Below are 18,963 nucleotides of genomic sequence, written 5' to 3' on the forward strand. Positions count from 1 at the left end.
TTTTTCGTTTCATTTGATACGCTTGTCAAATAAATACAGAAAATTGTTCACAAGTGTACCTTTTATAAGTCTTTCACCTAAGCACTCTTTTTGTAAAAAAAAAAAAAAACATTTTAAACAATGGCTGCATTGATTTTGTTTCGCCAGTGATTTTGTGGACTTATGCACTGCTATGATTTGTAAACTTCTGGGACAAATGGAAAAATTGGCCTACCTGAGTGAATCTTGTAGGTGCGTCAGGCTTCAATTGTAAACCCAAAGTGTATCTGTAAGGGGGGCCGCGTATACAAGTCTGATTGCTACCTGCACGTGTTGGCCCTGCTTTAACTGAACGCAATCAGGCGTTCGAGTGTACGCATTGGGAACGTACGAGCTATATAACCTGCACTGTTATATGGCGAAAGCTTCCCATACATTGCAAAAAGGTGCTGTCGTCCAGCACACTGCCAAAGCCCATAACCCGAAGGGTCAACTGCCTGAAGGGAGCATGGAATCTTTGGCAACTACCATTCGTTTCGTCCAGACTTCTGCGATGTCTCTGTGTGCCTTTTGCTGCACTGCAGGAAACACGCATGAGAGATCAGCCCGTCATCAGAATCGAAAATAACACCATATACTGCGGCGATGCTGGTGAGAACAAAGTAGGTGGCTGCGCGATAGCTGTGAGGAACGACTTCAAGAACCTGGTGGAGGAATTTGGCTCAACGTCGTCTAGATGCGCTTTCCTACGACTGCGGGATCGCAGAGGACGTGAACTCTGGATCGTAAATGCTCACGCACCTACGAAAATCGCTGAGGACAACAGCAAGGACGCCTTCTATGATGAACTCAATGCGTTGTTGTCTAAAATACCAAGCCAGCAGGTGGTCATTGTCGGAATCGACGCAAATGCGAAGCTTCGAATTTCCATGATAGTGTTACTACAGTGACACTGACAATAAAGCCTAAATGCTAATATAAATTCCACTCATATATTATACGTAATGTTTTTTTGGCTTCTTTTGGTTTCTGGCTTTTTGGCAACTTCTTCCAAAACTTTTGTGTAGAAAGTAACAAGAAAGTGATAACAAAAAACCATATTAAATTGTGCTCCAATACAGCGGTTTAGCATCTCATAGTGGCATGGAGGTGACTCTAGGCGTCGGATTGCGATGCATTGCGGAGATACATCCTCCGTCAGGATTTCCCAAGCTGAGAGGGAGTTCAACACATCCGACTTCTAGGGATTGAAAGCTTAGCTAGGAGCAAACCAGTGCTAAGTTTCACCACCGTCTTAGCAGAATCTAGCAAAGTCCCTGATCCATGTAAGTTAGGCGACGACCTGTGCTGAAAGCTAATCCCGCTATGGCGGCGCTGTTTAGTTTGAGGAAAAGTCTTCTTACTGCTCCACTAACTACACTACCTCAGTACTGTACATGCTAAGCTTTGCGGTCTCAGGCATCAGGGTGAGAGGCGATCATAATCTCAGGTTGCTCAGGACGTTTTTATTTCTGGACCAAAGCGACACATGCACGAGTCGCCATGGGGACCGTCTCAGACTGTAATGTACTTACAACGCGAGAACAGGGTCCACAGACGCTGACCTGCAGGCCCTTCTTGGAGCTGCAGAGCGTATCAAATTTCACGTGATTGCTCTGCAGGAGATCAAGAGCAGAAGGAGCGGCCTACAACAGATGAACGACGGCACATTTATCATTCGTGAAGAAAAGGTTCCGTCGCGAGCCACGCAACATGGAGTCCTTCTACAAATTCGTTGTCGGCATCCGCAAAGCGCAAATTCCGCAGAAGAGGATTACAAGATCGGAAGATTTGGACTAGAGAACCGGAATGAAAACCGGCAACCGTTTTGCCGGGCTGTTGTCCACCTCTTTCATAGGAACTCTCTTTTATTGGAAAAATCATCATCGTGGAATTGAGGGTCATCGTCGGTGGACATGGGAATCGCCCAATGGTGCGATTCGTGCAGAGATCGACCACGTACTCACCAACCGGAGGTGGTGTCCTTGGCGTCTCAGTAGTACCATCTTTTTGTAGTGGTTCTGATCACCGTCTGCTTTGTGCGAAAATACGACTTAACCACATGATGGAAAAGAGCGTCTGCTACCGCGAAAGAAGAAGGAAATAAGTCGTATACGACGATTGCATACTCAAGGACTCCTTGTCCCAAGATGACTGGCACATCGAGAAAGACCAAACTGTGGAGCAGGACCTGCTGCTCAGAACACTGCGAGCCTGAGGTGAAAGTGCATCGAAGCCGCGGATGACCTACTTGGATCGAATTTTGAAGACCATTGAGGAGTTGTTGGAAAGAAGAAGGACTTTGAGGCTTGATCCAAATGCATCGCACATTGAGCGGTTAGTAGCAAACTCTAGCTGCTGAAAAGCGTTGCAGGAGGATATTCCGAAACACGGGCAGAAGAAGATTCTGGAAGCAGCACAAAGAAAAACGAGTCTAAAGAAGTACCGCAGGGATCTCCGCGAATATAGTATTCCGCTATCAGTCTTGCAAGCGAAGACGGGATTCACATTTCTTCTCATCGTATTCACATGTTACAAAAAGAAAAAGGTGGGAGCAGCAAAAAGAATGCTTCACCTCTTTTTTTTTGCTCCTCCTGTTGTTATGTTCCGTCATCTTCCTCTGTCTTCAGTTCCTTCCCTTCTCTCTTCTCCTTCTAACTGATGCGCGCCACTCTCTTCTATCCGATTCACATGAAGTACTCGTCCGATAGTTAACCATGTAATATTACAATGACACTGCACTCAACTTGACTGTTTTGCTCATATTTTTATGAGAAATCTCCAGACAAGCTGAAATCATGGCTGAATAGAGAGGAGAAAGAGTTTAGAGTCATTTTCTACGCGTAGTAGGTGCTAGTCAGCCTCACACATCTCTCGTGTTTAGCTAACGTGTATGCAAAGCTTCGTGCATCTCTTTGGGACCGCTCAAGATCGGTGCCAAGGGTGTGTGTTTGAAGTCGTGTAGTCGGTAACATTGAAGGCACAAGCGCCGTACAGCGCTGTGTGCGGCAGGAGGTTTTCTTGTATATCTTTGACGCTTAATTACTTCTGAGTAATAGAACATCAAAGCTTTTATCCCAATCGATGCAGTTGTTCTGACCTGTTGTATGAAGAGATCTTGAAGGCGGCCCACACACAATTTTTCGTCTTTTACATTTTATGATTATAGCGTATTCGCTTACGTGCGACATCAATTCACATCAAGCAAATATAAGAATTAAACCACTCAAATTCAAAACAATCCAACAGTATAATTCTGCCAGAGATATGTTGTTTTCCCAACTTCCTCTCTTAATTCAAGAGTTACAGGGAATGACAATACCTCCTACTTCTCCTGGAAAGTGTCTGGTCTTTCTCCCACGTTTATGGGACCGAAAAGTGCTGAATAATAATTTTTACGTTAGCAAACTCCTCCATGCTATCATCCTTATATAAGACGTCTGGACCTATCGCCCCACCTTCAGTCATTCTCGTATCTCACCACTGATGAACAGCAGCGTTGAAATAATCCTCAATCCTCAAGTATATATAAGGAGTTCAATACATCTTCTTTTACTCCTCCTGACCTACTAATAGTATATTATAAGTGTAGACATAGGTAGATTAGATAGATTTTTATTTCACGACTTACACTTTAACGGACACAAAAAGTCACTTACTGGAAAAGTTTTGGCTATATCCGATAGCGTTCAGATTCAAAGAAGGAGTATTTTGACAATCAAGAGCAAGAGCACTTGCAAGCAGTTCCAATTGGCAGTTATAGTTCTGAGATATTGTAAGGTAACCCCCTCTCATCAAAATAAAAATAAAATTTGCAGTTTCAAACCTAGAAGTCTAAAACGACAGTTGTGTTCTATACATATATGATTTTATATATGATTTTCGACAGTGAAGCAGAAGTTTTTTTTTCCTTAAATTCTTTAACTTCTTTTGTAAAGGACACAACCGCCTTGACAATGGTAGCGTAACACTTGAGGGAAGTGCATGATTTATTCAGTGATCGCAGTATTCTTTGATTATTTGAGCGTTTTTAAATGCTGAAACGAGACTCAAAAGGACGCATAAATTTGAACAAGCTCTTCGATCCTGGAAGTTAAGTTTTACCTGCTCCGCCCGCCGATCCTTTTGCAAGTAAAAGTCTGTAATTATTTTGTGCTTGCAGTAACAGTTTTCGATAATCGTCGTCTGCGATTGCTGATTCGTCGCATTCTATAACTGTAGGGATCTAGCAAGTAAGGAATGAAATAATCTCCTACTTTCGTCCTTACTTTGGAGCAATTCACATTTCATTAGGTTATTTGACATTGCTATTCACACACACCAAGCTGTTTCAATTGAGTAAACTAGTTTGACACCTTCAAAACCTTTGTCACTAAAAGAGCTCTAATCTAAAAAATTTGAGTGGTAAACACAATGGGAACGACTGCTTTGAGATCATATAGATACCATTCTATATGATCTCAAAGCAGGTCCGGCCTTAGCCGGACTTCAGGCTCAAAATACTTCATTACTCAAAATATAGGTTCCACATCAGATCACGTAAACAATTGGCTACTATATTAGCAGCAGCTAGCATTCGTGTTTCCACTTTCTGAAGAACGGTGGAGTCGTAGAGGTGAAAAGGAATGCGGAAGGTGGATACGACTATGAAATGTTTGGAACGTCTCATTTACCTTTTGCGACATGCACGCGAAGGTACTGCACGATACTTGTACACCACGACACATGAATGCGACGCCGTTGGACCCGTCGCACCCCATTTTAGAGCTTTCTGCTGTCGAGGCACCAACTCATGGCTCACTCACACACACACACACACACACACACACACACACACACACACACACACACACACACACACACACACACACACACACACACACACACACACACACACACACACACACACACACACACACACACACACACACACACACACACACACACACACACACACACACACACACACACACACACACACACACACACACACACACACACACACACACACACACACACACACACACACACACACACACACACACACACACACACACACACACACACACACACACACACACACACACACACACACACACACACACACACACACACACACACACACACACACACACACACACACACACACACACACACACACACACACACACACACACACACACACACACACACACACACACACACACACACACACACACACACACACACACACACACACACACACACACACACACACACACACACACACACACACACACACACACACACACACACACACACACACACACACACACACACACACACACACACACACACACACACACACACACACACACACACACACACACACACACACACACACACACACACACACACACACACACACACACACACACACACACACACACACACACACACACACACACACACACACACACACACACACACACACACACACACACACACACACACACACACACACACACACACACACACACACACACACACACACACACACACACACACACACACACACACACACACACACACACACACACACACACACACACACACACACACACACACACACACACACACACACACACACACACACTTCAAGCTCTTAGACAGGGGTCATGATGGACTGACTTCCGAAATAGGAAGAATTTCACTGATACAGCCTGAGGAAACCTAGAACCGGGGAAAGAAGAGTTGATGGGTGACGTTCACCATTTTGTTACTTTTGAGCCAGAAGACGAATGTGTTTGTGCTTCGTAGTTCTCACTCTTTGCAACGGTTTATTTTTCCAACAAAGCAACTACTACTTATCACTTCTATTTTCCGTGTATGTTTAGTTTTCTTTAGTCTTCAGGTGTTGGACAAAGTGAGGCAAGGCATTGTCCTGAGCATGCTGCGCATACGTAGCCTGGTTCGTAGATCTTTTTGTCGACGATGTTTCCACTATAATAAATATGATTAAAAGAATCAAGTAGCACAGAAGTACGTAATTAGCTAATTCAGGAAAGTTCAGGACCATATTCTAGGAGTACAGTCAAAAGGTACCCGTATAGAGTGTCGCCGCGAATCAGGTGGCTAACGACCGTCGATGATCGCAGCGTGCAGATCCTGACTGCGCCATTATTCCCATGGTAATCTGCTCGCTTTCATTTTGCTTTGTCTTGCTGTCTCCCCAACCATTTTGCCAAGTCAGGTGCGTATCGTTAGGTACTCAGAACTCCCGTGACAGCTTACTCTCAAAAGTAATTACCTGCAACGGTGATCCCTAATTACGACACGCAGCAGATAGCAGCATCAGCAGATTTCGCTGCGTCTGCCTCATGCACAGCCCATCAGCGTCCTTTATCGTCTAATAAGGTTCGAAACATTCCTCGCAGGGCACGCAAATTTGAACAGATGTACTCTGGAGGATTCAAGTCTGCCCACAACGCATGTACAGATCCGGTTCAAAATTTATTCAAAGCGTGAAGTGGTGAAAATGCTTTCAAATGTACCATAGTGTTGATAGTAGTTGGTAGTAGTAGGTGGTTCAAAGAGTTTCGCGGTTGACTGAAGGATTCGCATTTTGACAAACGCACCACAATGGATTTCTTCAACGTCAAACAAACTATTAAAAACAAGTTGAGGATGTTTCAGTTTTTTGCATGAGAAGGAAGGATTTTTGGAAGCTAGTTCTTTAGGTATTTCATTTCGAAACAAGGGAGTGAAAGTAAGAGCAAGAGCATACGTCATTATTAAGATACCTAATCATGATCATGCCACATAGTAACGGGCTGTCTGTCACGTGTGTGTGCGCGTGTGTGTGTGTGCGTGTGTGCGTGTGTGTGTGTGCGTGTGTGTGTGTGCGTGCGCGTGTGCGTGCGTGTGCGTGTGCGTGTGCGTGCGTGTGTGTGTGTGTGTGTGTGTGTGTGTGTGTGTGTGTGTGTGTGTGTGTGTGTGTGTGTGTTGTGTGTTTTTGTGTGTGTTGTGTGTTTGTGTGTGTGTGTGTGTGTGTGTGTGTGTGTGTGTGTGTGTGTGTGTGTGTGTGTGTGTGTGTGTGTGTGTGTTGTGTGTGTGTTTTTTGTGTGTGTGTGTGTGTGTGTGTGTGTGTGTGTGTGTGTGTGTGTGTGTGTGTGTGTGTGTGTGTGTGTGTGTGTGTGTGTGTGTGTGTGTGTGTGTGTGTGTGTGTGTGTGTGTGTGTGTGTGTGTGTGTGTGTGTGTGTGTGTGTGTGTGTGTGTGTGTGTGTGTGTGTGTGTGTGTGTGTGTGTGTGTGTGTGTGTGTGTGTGTGTGTGTGTGTGTGTGTGTGTGTGTTTTGTTTGTGTTTTGTGTGTTGTGTGTTTTTGTGTGTGTGTGTGTGTGTGTGTTTGTGTGTGTGTGTGTGTGTGTGTGTGTGTGTGTGTGTGTGTGTGTGTGTGTGTGTGTGTGTGTGTGTGTGTGTGTGTGTGTGTGTGTGTGTGTGTGTGTGTGTGTGTGTGTGTGTGTGTGTGTGTGTGTGTGTGTGTGTGTGTGTGTGTGTGTGTGTGTGCGACGGGTCCACCGGCGTCGGATTGTTCCCCGCGCCAGATAGCTATAAAATGAAGTTTGGCGAGTCTCACGGCGTCGGATCGGTGCGCAATAACGTTGTGCAGATGTCGCGAAAGGTAAATTAGTTGCAACCATTCCAAATTAATGGCACGTGTTGCATTGCACCTCTATGAATCCTCCACGTATCTATTTCCTTCCACGTTTACCTCATTTTGGTAGCATGGCTTCTTCAGAAAGTGGAAACAGCCACACAAATGGATACTTAAATAGTACCCAACAATTTACGTGATCTGATGTGGAACTTATCTTTATCAGTGTGACGATGTTGTTTACGTCATTTTATGGCAAAACATTATTCTATGATAACAGTTGGTAGAAATCAGGAGGAAAACACTTAGAATAATGCTTTCAAATTGGGTCTATATTTATATACACTAGAATCAAAGGAGTTATTGAAGCTGAAGTTTGAATATTTTCCAGATGTAGAGCTGACGCATTTGAAAGTTACCTGTGAAATCTTCCGCTCTTTTATAATAAAGAAGAAGGCGTTGTCACAAAAAGTCGAATCTAACTCTACAGAAAATGCCAGTACTCATAATTCTCATTGATCGGTGATAGCGAAGCGAACAGTACAGGCTATTTTACAACCAGTCTGAATGTCCGACTAAAGCAGGTCCTTAGACTTTCTGTAGAGTTCGCTTCGCTCCACTTCACTGATCGACGAAAATTAATATTACTGCCGTTTTCTGAGAAATTAGACTTGTGTGTCTCTAACAATCCTCCGCCATCTTTTTAATTATGAATGAAGGAGAATGATTTCATAGTCGTTTTTCTCAACTCGTCAGTTCTATATTTGGAGCACACTCCAACTTCAGCTTCAAGCACTCCTTACCAATATATTATAGACAAAATTCAAGAGAATTACTCGAAATATGGGTTTTCCTCCTGATTTCCCCCAACAGTTATCACAGAATGATGTTTTAACATCAATTTAACATAAACTGTCGGTGGACCCAATTCAACGCCGGGATGCAAAGATGCAGAGGCGTGCGGCGCTGCAGCCAGGTCAGCAACAGTCAGCCGATTTCTGCGGGTACCTTTTGTTCCCTACCCATATTCTGGTAGAGAGTTCTAGCGTTAATTTTTCAAGAATCAAACAATTTTTACGGTGGATCGTAGCGGCAGACTACGAAAGTCTTGGAGGAGCACCGTTTTATCCCGCATCCGACTTTGTAGGTATTAGCCCACGCCATCTGGAATTCTGGAGTATGACTGAGGACATAAATTTATTAAAACGAAAAGAAAGATGTTATTCCAATCTCCTATCTTTATTAGGGTTTATTATGCTTGTCAAATAAGTACAAAAAAAATTCACAAGTGTGGCTTTTAACAGCCTTTTGCCTAGACAATTGGTTACTAAAATTAAGTTTTGCACAATGACTGCACTGATTCCTCCTGAGACTTGGTGAATGCATACATGGCTATCATTTTACGACTTCAAGGACAACGAGAAAAAATTACCTACCTGAGTGAATCTCGTAGGTGCGTTTCGCTTCGCTTGTAACCTCGAAGTGTATCTTAAATTCTTCCCCACGGAGGTGGAATAGATTTCCTCCCACCATTCTTCCATAGACTGAATTATTATAAAAAAACATAACTTCAGGTTATTTATAGGGAAAACAATTCACCTTCCTTAATGCATCGGACACTGGAATTGATTTTGATTGAAGGACATAAGTGTTTTCGCCAGCATTCACCCAAGGAAAGGCGAGAGCACACTTATCCGCAAATGCTTGAGCTTTCTTTTCCAGTGAGAAGTCGTATTTCTAAAATTGAATTCAAATCTTTTTTTTTAAAATTGTAGCACTTTCCGAGTTGTGCCGAATTTTTTCTATTCTCTGCTTCTACTTCAATTTCACAAATGTCGGTTACAAACGTAGAACGATGTTCTTTCATAGGATTTTGTGTGTTCCTTATAATCGTTATAACTAGTATGCTCGTTATAATCCGGACATGAAGTATGGTTGTAAGATGCGGTCATATGCGGATTGTACGCGCTGATTTTGAAAATGCATAGGATTTGTATTGCGCAGAATCCTTTCTTGCATCGCTGGTCTGTAATCTCCGTGATTTGACGTCTCGCGTTGACAGCCCTCCTAGACCGAGGGACCCTAGTACCTTCAAGTCGGCAATGTCCGGCGGTTGAGCGCGACGAAACCAAATAGGCTCTTATACCAAAGAGCCGGTACTGGTGCGTCACCACACCATACTTTATTCGGTTTACGAAATCTAAAATAATTTCAGAAACTATTTTGCTACTGACAATGGCAGTGTCTTTAGAAGAGATAGAATCGATTAAGGATCCGTTATGTACGACACAATTGTACTTGGACTATTCAATCATCTCCCGTTGCATGGTCGTAATAGGATGCATTAACAAGGGAAGAAGATTGCAAGTGAGAGAGCAGTGGGCAGTAGTGAATAGTGAAAAGACTAGGAGGTGGAAGAAACAGCGAATTGACTGTTTTTAGGGCAAGTCTTGTCCTCTGAAAAACTACCCAAACCCAAGCCTGCACCAAACCTGTCATTTGGGATGAGAAACCCATTCCGAAAAGTAGGTTTATTGTGGTTCTTTAGGATTAGTATTATTTAAAAAGAAAACTGAAAATATTGTTTTTTCAATTTTTTTATTTTTAGTTTATCCTGTGTATTTTTTCTATTTTTCTCCCAGATTTTTTTATTTCACTCTTTTTATTGTATTTAGATTATATTATTATATTATATTATATTATTTAGACTTACTTAGACTTGGATGCCCCATCTTCCAGGACTGCGGGCCCCAACATTTCTTCCACCCGTTTTGTTCGCTTCCCATTGTCATCCAAGATCTTCTCAGATTCCGTGAGTGACGTTGACGAGGTCTTTGAGCTGTATCCAGCTGAGCTCTCAGCTGGTCCATCCGTGTAGCGAACACGTCACCACATCTCGTTGTCGGTCTCCCTCGAGGGCGTCTTGCATCTCTTGGGATCCACTCTAGCGTTCTTCTGATCCATCTGTCTTCGATTCTTCTCATAATGTGACCGGCCCATCTATACTTTGCTCTCGATATATATTCTGCTGGATCGCGAAGACGGGACATTGCTCTTAAGTCGGAGCTGCGAAGACCGGCTAGGTGTTGTGTGCGCCGGTTAAACTTCAGAAGACATCTCTCAAGGGCTCTGTGGGTAGTAAATAGCTTCCTAGACGTGGCAGCAGTGTCTGCCCACGTCTCTGCTGCGTAACATAGCGCTGGAAGAACTGTCGAGTCGAACAGATAGGCGCGAAGACCTTGGTCCGTCAGTTGGTTCGTAGCTTCCCTGATGGGTGCGAATGCTGCCCACGCTGCTCTCATTCTTCTATTCAGTTCTTCCTTCAAGTCGTTTTCCATGTTCATAGAACGTCCGAGGTATACGTATGACGAAGTTTCCACGATTTGGGAGCCTTCAAGTTGTACTCCTCCATTCTCGCAATAGGCGTTCTTCATGAACTGTGTCTTCTTTCTGTTTGTTCGCAGTCTTATTTTCTTCCCTGCTTCGTTCAATTCGTTGAGCATCGTTTCTGCTTCATTGGTGCTGCTCGAAAAGAGAACGATGTCGTACGCGAGACGAAGGTTCGAGAGAAATCTTCCATCAACACGTATGCCCCTTTCTTCCCAACGTAGTGATCCATTTGCATTTGTATTTATTTGCAATACAGCCGTGAACAGCTTCGGCGATATAGTATCGTCTTGTCGTACCTCCTTCCCAATGGGTATGGTGAGGAGACGATGGAAAAGCTGTATCTTAGTGGTACATCGATCGTAACAGTTGGCTAATGCCCTCACATGCGAGGCATCTACACCTTGATCGACCAGCGCTGACAGTATTGCATTCGTTTCTACGCTGTCGAAGGCTTTCTCATAGTCAACGAAGGTTAGAACAAGGGGCAGGTGGTATTTCCTGCAAACCTCTATGACCCTCGACACTCTGGTCTGGATGTGGTCCAAGCAGTACCCCTTACGGAATCCAGCTTGTTCTTGAGTCTGGGCTTCATCCAACGTCCTCAAAATGCGCGTGAGGATGATCTTGGTGAAGACATTGTATAACACGCTCAGCAAGCATATCGACAGTAGTTCCGAAAGTCCTCTCGGTCACCTTTCTTATGGATAAGAACTTTCTTATGGATAAGAACGAGGTCTTCCACTGGTCTGATTTCCACTGATCCTTTCTTTCTGAAGGTAGGATGTTATGTGCGCTGCTAAGATTACATGAAGTGGGTGGCCACCAGCGAAGAAAGTCTGCTAATATAAAATCAAGTCTGGGGGTTGTGCCAGGTTTCATGCTCTTGATAGCAACTCGTACTTCCGAAGTGAGAATCTGTGGTGGGGCTTCACCAGTGGGGATGATTGGGCTTGACCCAGGAGTTGATGATTGGAAAATCTTCGAGTAGAACCTCTCCGTAATGATTTTCATCTCACCACGAGAAGATGTGCGAGTCCCGTTTTCGCTCAGCAGGATTGCTAGCGGAATATTATATTTGCGGAGATTCCTGCAGCGCTTCTTTAGACTCGTTCTTCTTTGTGCTGCTTTCAGAATCTTCTTCTGCCTGTATTTCGAAATATCCTCCTGCAACGCTTTTCTGCAGCTAATGTTTGCTATTAACCGCTCAATGTGCGATGCTTTTGGATCAAGCCTCAAAGTCCTTCTTTCCAACAACTCCTTGGTGGTCTTCGAAATTCGATCCAAGTAGGTCATCCGCGGCTTCGAGGCACGTTCACCTCAGGCTCGCAGTCCTTGAGTATGCAATCGTCGTATACGACTTATTTCCTTCTTCTTTCGCGGTAGCAGATGTTCTTTTCTATCATGTGGCTAAGTCGTATTTTCGCACGAAGCAGACGGTGATCAGAACCACTACAAAAGGATGGTACTACTGAGACGTCAAGTAGACACCACCTCCGGTTGGTGAGTATGTGGTCGATCTCCGCACGAGTCGCGCCATTGGACGATTCCCATGTCCACCGACGATGATCTTTTTTCATGAAAAGAGAGTTCCCATGAAAGAGGCGAGCGGCGGCCAACAGCCCAGCGAGACAATTGCCATTTTCAATCCGGTCCCCTAGTCCAAATCTTCCGATCCTGTATTCCTCTTCTGTAGCCATTCCTAGTTTTGCGTTGAAGTCTCCGACAACGATTTGTAGAAGGACTTCTCGTTGCGGATCACTTCCTCCAGCTCCTCGTAAAACGCGTCTAATTCGGATTCATCAGCTGCTGATGTTGGTGAGTAGCAGTTGATGATACTGACGGGTTTTTAGGCGCAGAGGGTGGAGGCGAAGAATGGCCAGACGAAGAGACACGTGAGAATCGACAAGATGGACGACGAAACAACAAAACCAGCACCGCCTACATTTCGCGACGGAACCTTCTCTTCACGAATGATGAGTGTACCGTCCTTCATGTCGTACGTCGCTCCTTCTGCCCTTGGTGTCCTGCAGAGCAATCACGTGAAATTTGATACGCTCTGCAGCTCTGAGAAGGAGCATGCCGATCAGCGTCTATATACACTGTTCCCGCGTTGTAAGTACACAGTCTGAGACAGTCCATGGCGAGTCGTGATTGTATCGCCTTGGTCCAGAATCGAGGACGTTATAAGCAACCTGAGACTTGATCGCCATACCGTCCGACGTCTGAGACGGCAGGGCCCAGTGTGCAGGGTACTGAGGCAGTGGATATGCTGTAGTGGCAAAAAGACTTCCCCAAACTAAGCAGCCCTGCCACGGCGAGCTTAGCTTTCACCACAGTTCGTCGCCCAACGTATATGGATCAGGGAGCCACCTTGCGACGTTTTGCTGTTGTCATGTCAGATGAAACTTCAAAATCGTTTCTGCGAGGAATCAATCAAGGAATGAGGCAAGCCCAATTAGCAAAACTGTTTGTCGTCTCCAAAGCGACTGGCCCCGCTTTTCTGAAGAAAGTATTAGCATATGAAGAAATTCGAGCAAAGCCGCCTAACCGATGACGGAGCCTAATGACTACATGAGTTACCGATATATCCCGGTTGAAGCAGTCACGACTATGGCCAGATGAGTGCTCCGAGTCATTATTTTGCTAGAAGATGAATCTTCTGCTAATGAATTGAAGAGCAAATTGATGCACTGTTGTTTCTAAAATATCCTCAAAGCTGCATCTCTCCTAATTTCTACGAATTTGCCGAAGAGGTTCGATTTTATGGTTACTGAAGGAAGTGCGAAGCATGTTTCCTCCACCATGCTTTACAGTAAGCAGTTGTTGACACACAAAATCAAATCTTTCTTCAACTAGACGCTTGACACACTTAATACCATCACTTCCCGTCGAGTTGAGCTTGGATTCATCAGAAAATAAAACTTTATACCAGTGCTAGCGAGTCCAACGATAATATGCTCCTTAGCTCATCCGCCACGATTTGAAATGAGCCGTTTCTTCGCTCCATTGAGACTGGCAGCTTGTATGTTCGGACAGTTCTAATTGATGAAGTCTGTTCATTGGCGACGGCCAATTCAATTTGAATATCGAAGGCAGTGAGCTTATTATCAACACGACCCATTCGAAAAATGTTTCTATCGATAACTCTTGTGGTGATTCGGCTTCTTCCTGAGTTTGGCGTTGCTCCAATTACTCAGCATTCTAAAACTTACTTCAGAAAAACAAAGATAGTCACTCTGGAGACGTTAAACAGTTTCGCTAATTCGACTTTTCTCACTCCTTGATTGATTTCTTGCAGAATGGATTTCCGAATTTCATCTGACATGTGCTCTTCTCCGATTGTGCTAGCCATAATCTAAATACAATGATAAGGAGTAAAATAAAACAGAAAAAGGGAGAAGGACACACAAAATACGCGAAATAAACTAAAAGTCAAAAAAGTCAATAAAGAACATCTTCAATTTTTTGAAAATAATACTAACGCAGAGAGAGCAAAGTAAACCTATTTTCCAGAATAAGTTTCTAAACCAAAATGACAGATTTGGTGCACGTTTGGGGACGCCTCAATAATTTTCAGGTAAGACCTCAAAAGGTCGTTTGTCAATTGATTTCTGGCCGCTATTGTATAACGTGTAAGCACAATCACAATGAGATCTCGGAGGTTCGATACCCTCTCCTGTCCTCTAATGACAAAATTATTCGCCATCTCCCAGACCTAACTATGTATACAGAATTTGAATTTGTTGGTCATTAATTACCATTAGATCCATTTTTAAACTGTTGAACACCACGTAAAATTAAATTCTCTCCTTTCAGAAATGGTTCCAAGTTTGTAACTTTTTTGCAGAAATTTAACTCAGCGGGGCGTCGAACTTGCGTAGTCCTGTTGTCATACCGTAGGATCAAAATGTTGAATATCTCGTGTTTTTTTTTCGACGTTCCTCTGTAATTCGACCTTGCACCTCTCCTCTTTTTTCGTCCTTTCATATCCTCTAATCAGTGGTTAGAGCTGCTAAATAGATTTTAGAAAAAAGTACAATAGAGTAAAAATCAGATTTTTTTGAATAGCAATATTTCAAAAGCATTCCAACAAATTTGCTTATTCTGCTACTTGGTGTTTCTTCGCTTCTGTCAGCTGTCAGCTACCTAGTTTCTCATTTGCCTTTCGTTCCACGGATAATTTTCGATTTTTCTTTTCTCGAAATACGTGAAATTTCCAATATATTGAATTGGCAGCAGCCGAGAACGGAACGGAGAAGGAGAAGCAAGGGAGGGTGTTCCTATTCCAGAGTGTAGTGTCCCATCACCACGCATGACCCTGATCCAAACTCATTATGACTGGACAACAACAAAATCCAAGCCGTTGAAATGAGTAAGCAGCAGAAGATTTTAGTCTGTCATAATATTTATAACTTACCATTCGGAGCATATTCGTAGCTGTTGGAAGATTCGGCTTTCCTACTTTCCCATTTCTAACAGATCCTTCAGAAAGAAATGATCTGAAAATGTTTATTAATGGAACCAAATTCCTAATTCGAACTGGAGAACTGTTTTGTGCCCATAACACGCCCTCAAATAAAAGCAATCAATTGAAAACAGGATTTTAAAAATCCCTTGACCACTGAATTTTTTGAAATGAGATTCATGAAGATGGTTGACAATCCTGTTATAGAAATATAGCTCTTCTCGGAAAGTAGTTATCTTTTTCCCTAGCTCAACTAATGCAACTAAAAATTTTAATTCACCTGTAATCGTTATGCGTTTTCAATACTAGATCCCGTAATGTGTCTGTCATTTCACTAGAGCTAGCTGCTGTTGTTGCTGCGACGCCGGTTTGTTCTGTAGTTTTGCGCGTAGTCGATGTCGTGGTAGTTTTGCGTGTTGTCGGTGACACCGTTGTTTTGGGTGGGGGCGATGGCACTTTAATTTCTTCTGTCGTGCTTGCGTGAGGTACTGTCGCGGTTGCTGAAAACGGTTAGACTGAACAAATGTATGATATTCATACGAAATCAGCATCATAATCTGGAAAGAAGTATCGCAAAGAACCTGCCTGGCATTTCCTTTGAATCAGTGCGGCAGAGTCCTGCTAGGGTTGCGTCTTCGTCATCGTATTCCCTAATACAATCAGGATTGTGTACCCCGACGTTACACGTTGACGAATCGGTGCAACCGCGTGTTGTTTGTGCAGTGGGGTACAGCGGTGCACCTTTCTTAGGACTGAAGCGGATTATATGAGATGACTAACATAGGATAAACAAGGTCTTTTTGTAATAGGTTTCGAACTTTAATGATGGTGTTGTTGTTATAGTAACAATGACAATAAGACCCTAATCAAAATATCAATTCTATATGTGTCCCAGAGGATTTTCCAATACCTTTGTGTAGAAATGAAGCGGTAACAAAAAATATCAAATCGTGTTCAAACGAACTGAAGTGAACGATAAAGCTCGTCTTATTATGATAAGCCAACTTCTGCACTTTCTGTACCAGCAATCGTGACGCTTAAAAACTGATATTCTGTTTTGATCTAGAAATTACCAGAAGTCTAAATGCATGCGATGGTAAAATTCTTTGTTTAGCTATTTGTTCCCATATTCTAATGAAAGCCTCTTGAAATTCTTCTCTTCCTAGACGGTGTTTTAAAAAATTTGGCAAGCTTGAACTTAGGAAGTTCCTCTCTTTCTAGGTTAATTCAACAGCACCTTGAAAACTTTAAGAGCAGGAGAATATTCCTAAGAGGTATCGCTTTTTCAACTTTTTTTCAACGACATGAATCAGGAATGTTTGTCTCGCATGACGCTTATTAATCGACGATCTACAAGGTATCTATTCATTCGTAATACCGTCGCTCTCGGTGTGTAGGTCAAGCAGTATTCTAAGAGTGTGCGGTTATAATGAAATAGAATCAGAATGGAGTTTTCAGAATAAAATACTCACACGGCTCCATATACGCAGGTCGTGACAAGATCGTACCTTTTAGGTAACGGGCATAGAGCGTTAAAGCACCCAAGAGATATCGATTTGTGGTAAGCCATCTAAAATGTGGTTTAAAATATTTTCAGTATTAAATAGAGTACTTTGTTAGCAAGTAGCTGTCGAAAAAAAGAAAGTATGAAATTCTCGCCAGTTTATCAAGATTTGCCCAAACCCAAAACAACAACTAAAGCCAAATTCACATGTTATGGGAGCAGCAGAAAGAATACTTCATCCATTTTTCTTTGCTCCTCCTGTTGTTATGTTCCGCTATCTTCCTCTGTCTTCAGTTCCTTCCTCTTCTCACTTCTCCTTCTAACTGATGTGCCCCACTCTCCTCTACCTGGTTCCATGAAGTACTCGCCTATACTTGGTAAAGTTATGTGGCAGTAACACTGCACTCAAGCTAACTGACTCATATTGACTTGACTCATATTTTTATGAAAAATCTCCATTGAGCGAAAGAGACAGGCTGAAGTAATGGCTGAATAGAGAGGAAAAGTAATAGCTGCTAGTCAGCCTCACGCAACGTCTCTCGTGTTTAGCCAACGTATATATGTATTAGGAGTTCGGAAAGTATCTGCCGAAATACGGCAAAATTTCAAAACAGCACAACTTTTTAACAACATTTTATTATTCGACGAAATAATCTCCATCAACATCGAAAAACTTCTGCCTACGTCTCACAAGATCACGGATTCCTTTGGCGTAGAACTCCAGCAACTCGGAGGCGAAGAAAGCCCAAAGGTCATTTTCGAGGTGGTCACGATCATCGTAGCGCTTCTCTTCCAGGTGATGGTGAAGCGATGGAAGAGGTGGCAGTCGCTCGGGGCTAGGTTCGGGCTGTACGGTGGGTGCCGTGGAACTTCCCATCCGAGCTCTAGAATTTTCTGGGAAGTCTTCCTCGCGATGTGAGGGCGCGCGTTATCGTGCAGCAGGCGAACGTTGTCGAGCTTCGGGTGCTTCTTACGGATCTTGTCGGCCAGTCTTTGCAGTTGAGCGCAGTAGACCTCGGTAGTAACTGTCGTGTTGTCCGGCAGCAGTTCGAAACGGTATTTCTCACCACCCTTTCACGAAAGGATACGGCATTTCATCGCCAGCGCACGTTTGTGGGTGTGATTAACGAAGAGGACCCATTTTTCATCTACAGTGACAATCGGGTTCAGCCAGTCGAATTTGCGACTTCTGGAGAGCAGCTGAGTACAGATGTCCAGCCGCATTTGGCGGTGGCCGTCGTTCAATGCATGTGGAAGCCAGTGAGCGAGCTTTTTCACCATTCCGAGAAATCGCAGTCCAGTGCCTACGGTGGACAGCGAACAGCCAAGACTCTTCTTCTTCTTCCTAGCGTTTGTCCCGCGTTGTTGCAGGGTCCGCTTTTCTGCTTATTGTCTTCCATTTGGTTCTATCCATTGCATCAGCCGTACACAAACGTGCATCTATCATATCCAGCCTCACACGGTCTAATCAGCGAATCTTTGGCCTCCCACGCGGCCTCACTCCTGAAACGTTGAGCTTCAGAGCGGTTTTGGCAACAGAATCTTCCTCTCGCCGCAAGACGTGACTGAACCATCTCAGTCGGGCCTCCTTCATCTTCTCAGTTATCGGGATGACGCCGAAGATGGAGCGCACAGTGTCTTTGGATGCTTTCTCTTTTAGCGTTACACCTATCGTCCACCTCAACATCCGCATCTCCATAGCGTGCAACACTCTTTCCAAGGCTTTCGTCATCGGCCAGCACTCGCATCCGTAAAGGGCAACAGGACGCACAACCGTCCTGTAGATCATCGAGTTCAGTCGAACAGGGACTTTCTTGTCGCACAGTACCCGTGTTGCCATTTTCCATTTCATCTATGCCGCACTAACACGTGCTCGACCTTCTTGATCAATGTCGCCTGTGGAAGTCACTTTGGATCCAAGGTACTTGAAACAGTTCACCTTGTTTAATTAGG

General features: G+C 43.7%; 3 protein-coding genes across 6 annotated transcripts; 1 reads left to right on the forward strand and 2 right to left on the reverse strand.

Annotated features, from left to right (window-relative positions):
• Positions 1-572: 572 nt before the first annotated feature.
• On the forward strand, positions 573-929 carry RB195_007503 (uncharacterized protein; the record flags this gene model as incomplete). The annotated part of the gene is made up of 1 exon (XM_064181167.1): positions 573-929. One exon carries the CDS (start codon positions 573-575, stop codon positions 927-929), a length of 357 nt encoding a protein of 118 aa, XP_064037978.1.
• A 4,971-nt stretch (positions 930-5,900) lies between these two features.
• On the reverse strand, positions 5,901-17,887 carry RB195_007504 (uncharacterized protein; the record flags this gene model as incomplete). 3 transcript variants are annotated; one of them, XM_013452952.2, is made up of 9 exons in its annotated part: positions 5,901-6,000; positions 8,730-8,815; positions 9,088-9,195; positions 9,251-9,388; positions 15,459-15,540; positions 15,787-16,006; positions 16,092-16,258; positions 16,979-17,076; positions 17,702-17,887. In XM_013452952.2, 9 exons carry the CDS (start codon positions 17,885-17,887, stop codon positions 5,901-5,903), a joined length of 1,185 nt encoding a protein of 394 aa, XP_013308406.2. The 3 variants fall into 3 exon arrangements, with proteins under 3 accessions (XP_013308406.2, XP_064037979.1, XP_064037980.1); XM_064181168.1 differs by lacking the exons at positions 15,459-15,540; positions 15,787-16,006; positions 16,092-16,258; positions 16,979-17,076; positions 17,702-17,887 and adding exons at positions 9,499-9,677; positions 9,741-9,851; positions 10,365-11,664; positions 11,735-12,334; XM_064181169.1 differs by lacking the exons at positions 5,901-6,000; positions 8,730-8,815; positions 9,088-9,195; positions 9,251-9,388 and adding exons at positions 12,888-13,065; positions 14,254-14,396.
• Positions 17,888-18,478: 591 nt separating this feature from the next.
• Positions 18,479-18,862, reverse strand: RB195_007505 (uncharacterized protein; the record flags this gene model as incomplete). 2 transcript variants are annotated; one of them, XM_064181170.1, is made up of 1 exon in its annotated part: positions 18,479-18,862. In XM_064181170.1, one exon carries the CDS (start codon positions 18,860-18,862, stop codon positions 18,479-18,481), a length of 384 nt encoding a protein of 127 aa, XP_064037981.1. The 2 variants fall into 2 exon arrangements, with proteins under 2 accessions (XP_064037981.1, XP_064037982.1); XM_064181171.1 differs by having other exon boundaries at positions 18,479-18,850.
• Between the last annotated feature and the right edge of the window lie 101 nt (positions 18,863-18,963).

Source organism: Necator americanus, chromosome I, assembly GCF_031761385.1.
Source record: "Necator americanus strain Aroian chromosome I, whole genome shotgun sequence".
Taxonomy (NCBI): Eukaryota; Metazoa; Nematoda; class Chromadorea; order Rhabditida; family Ancylostomatidae; genus Necator; species Necator americanus.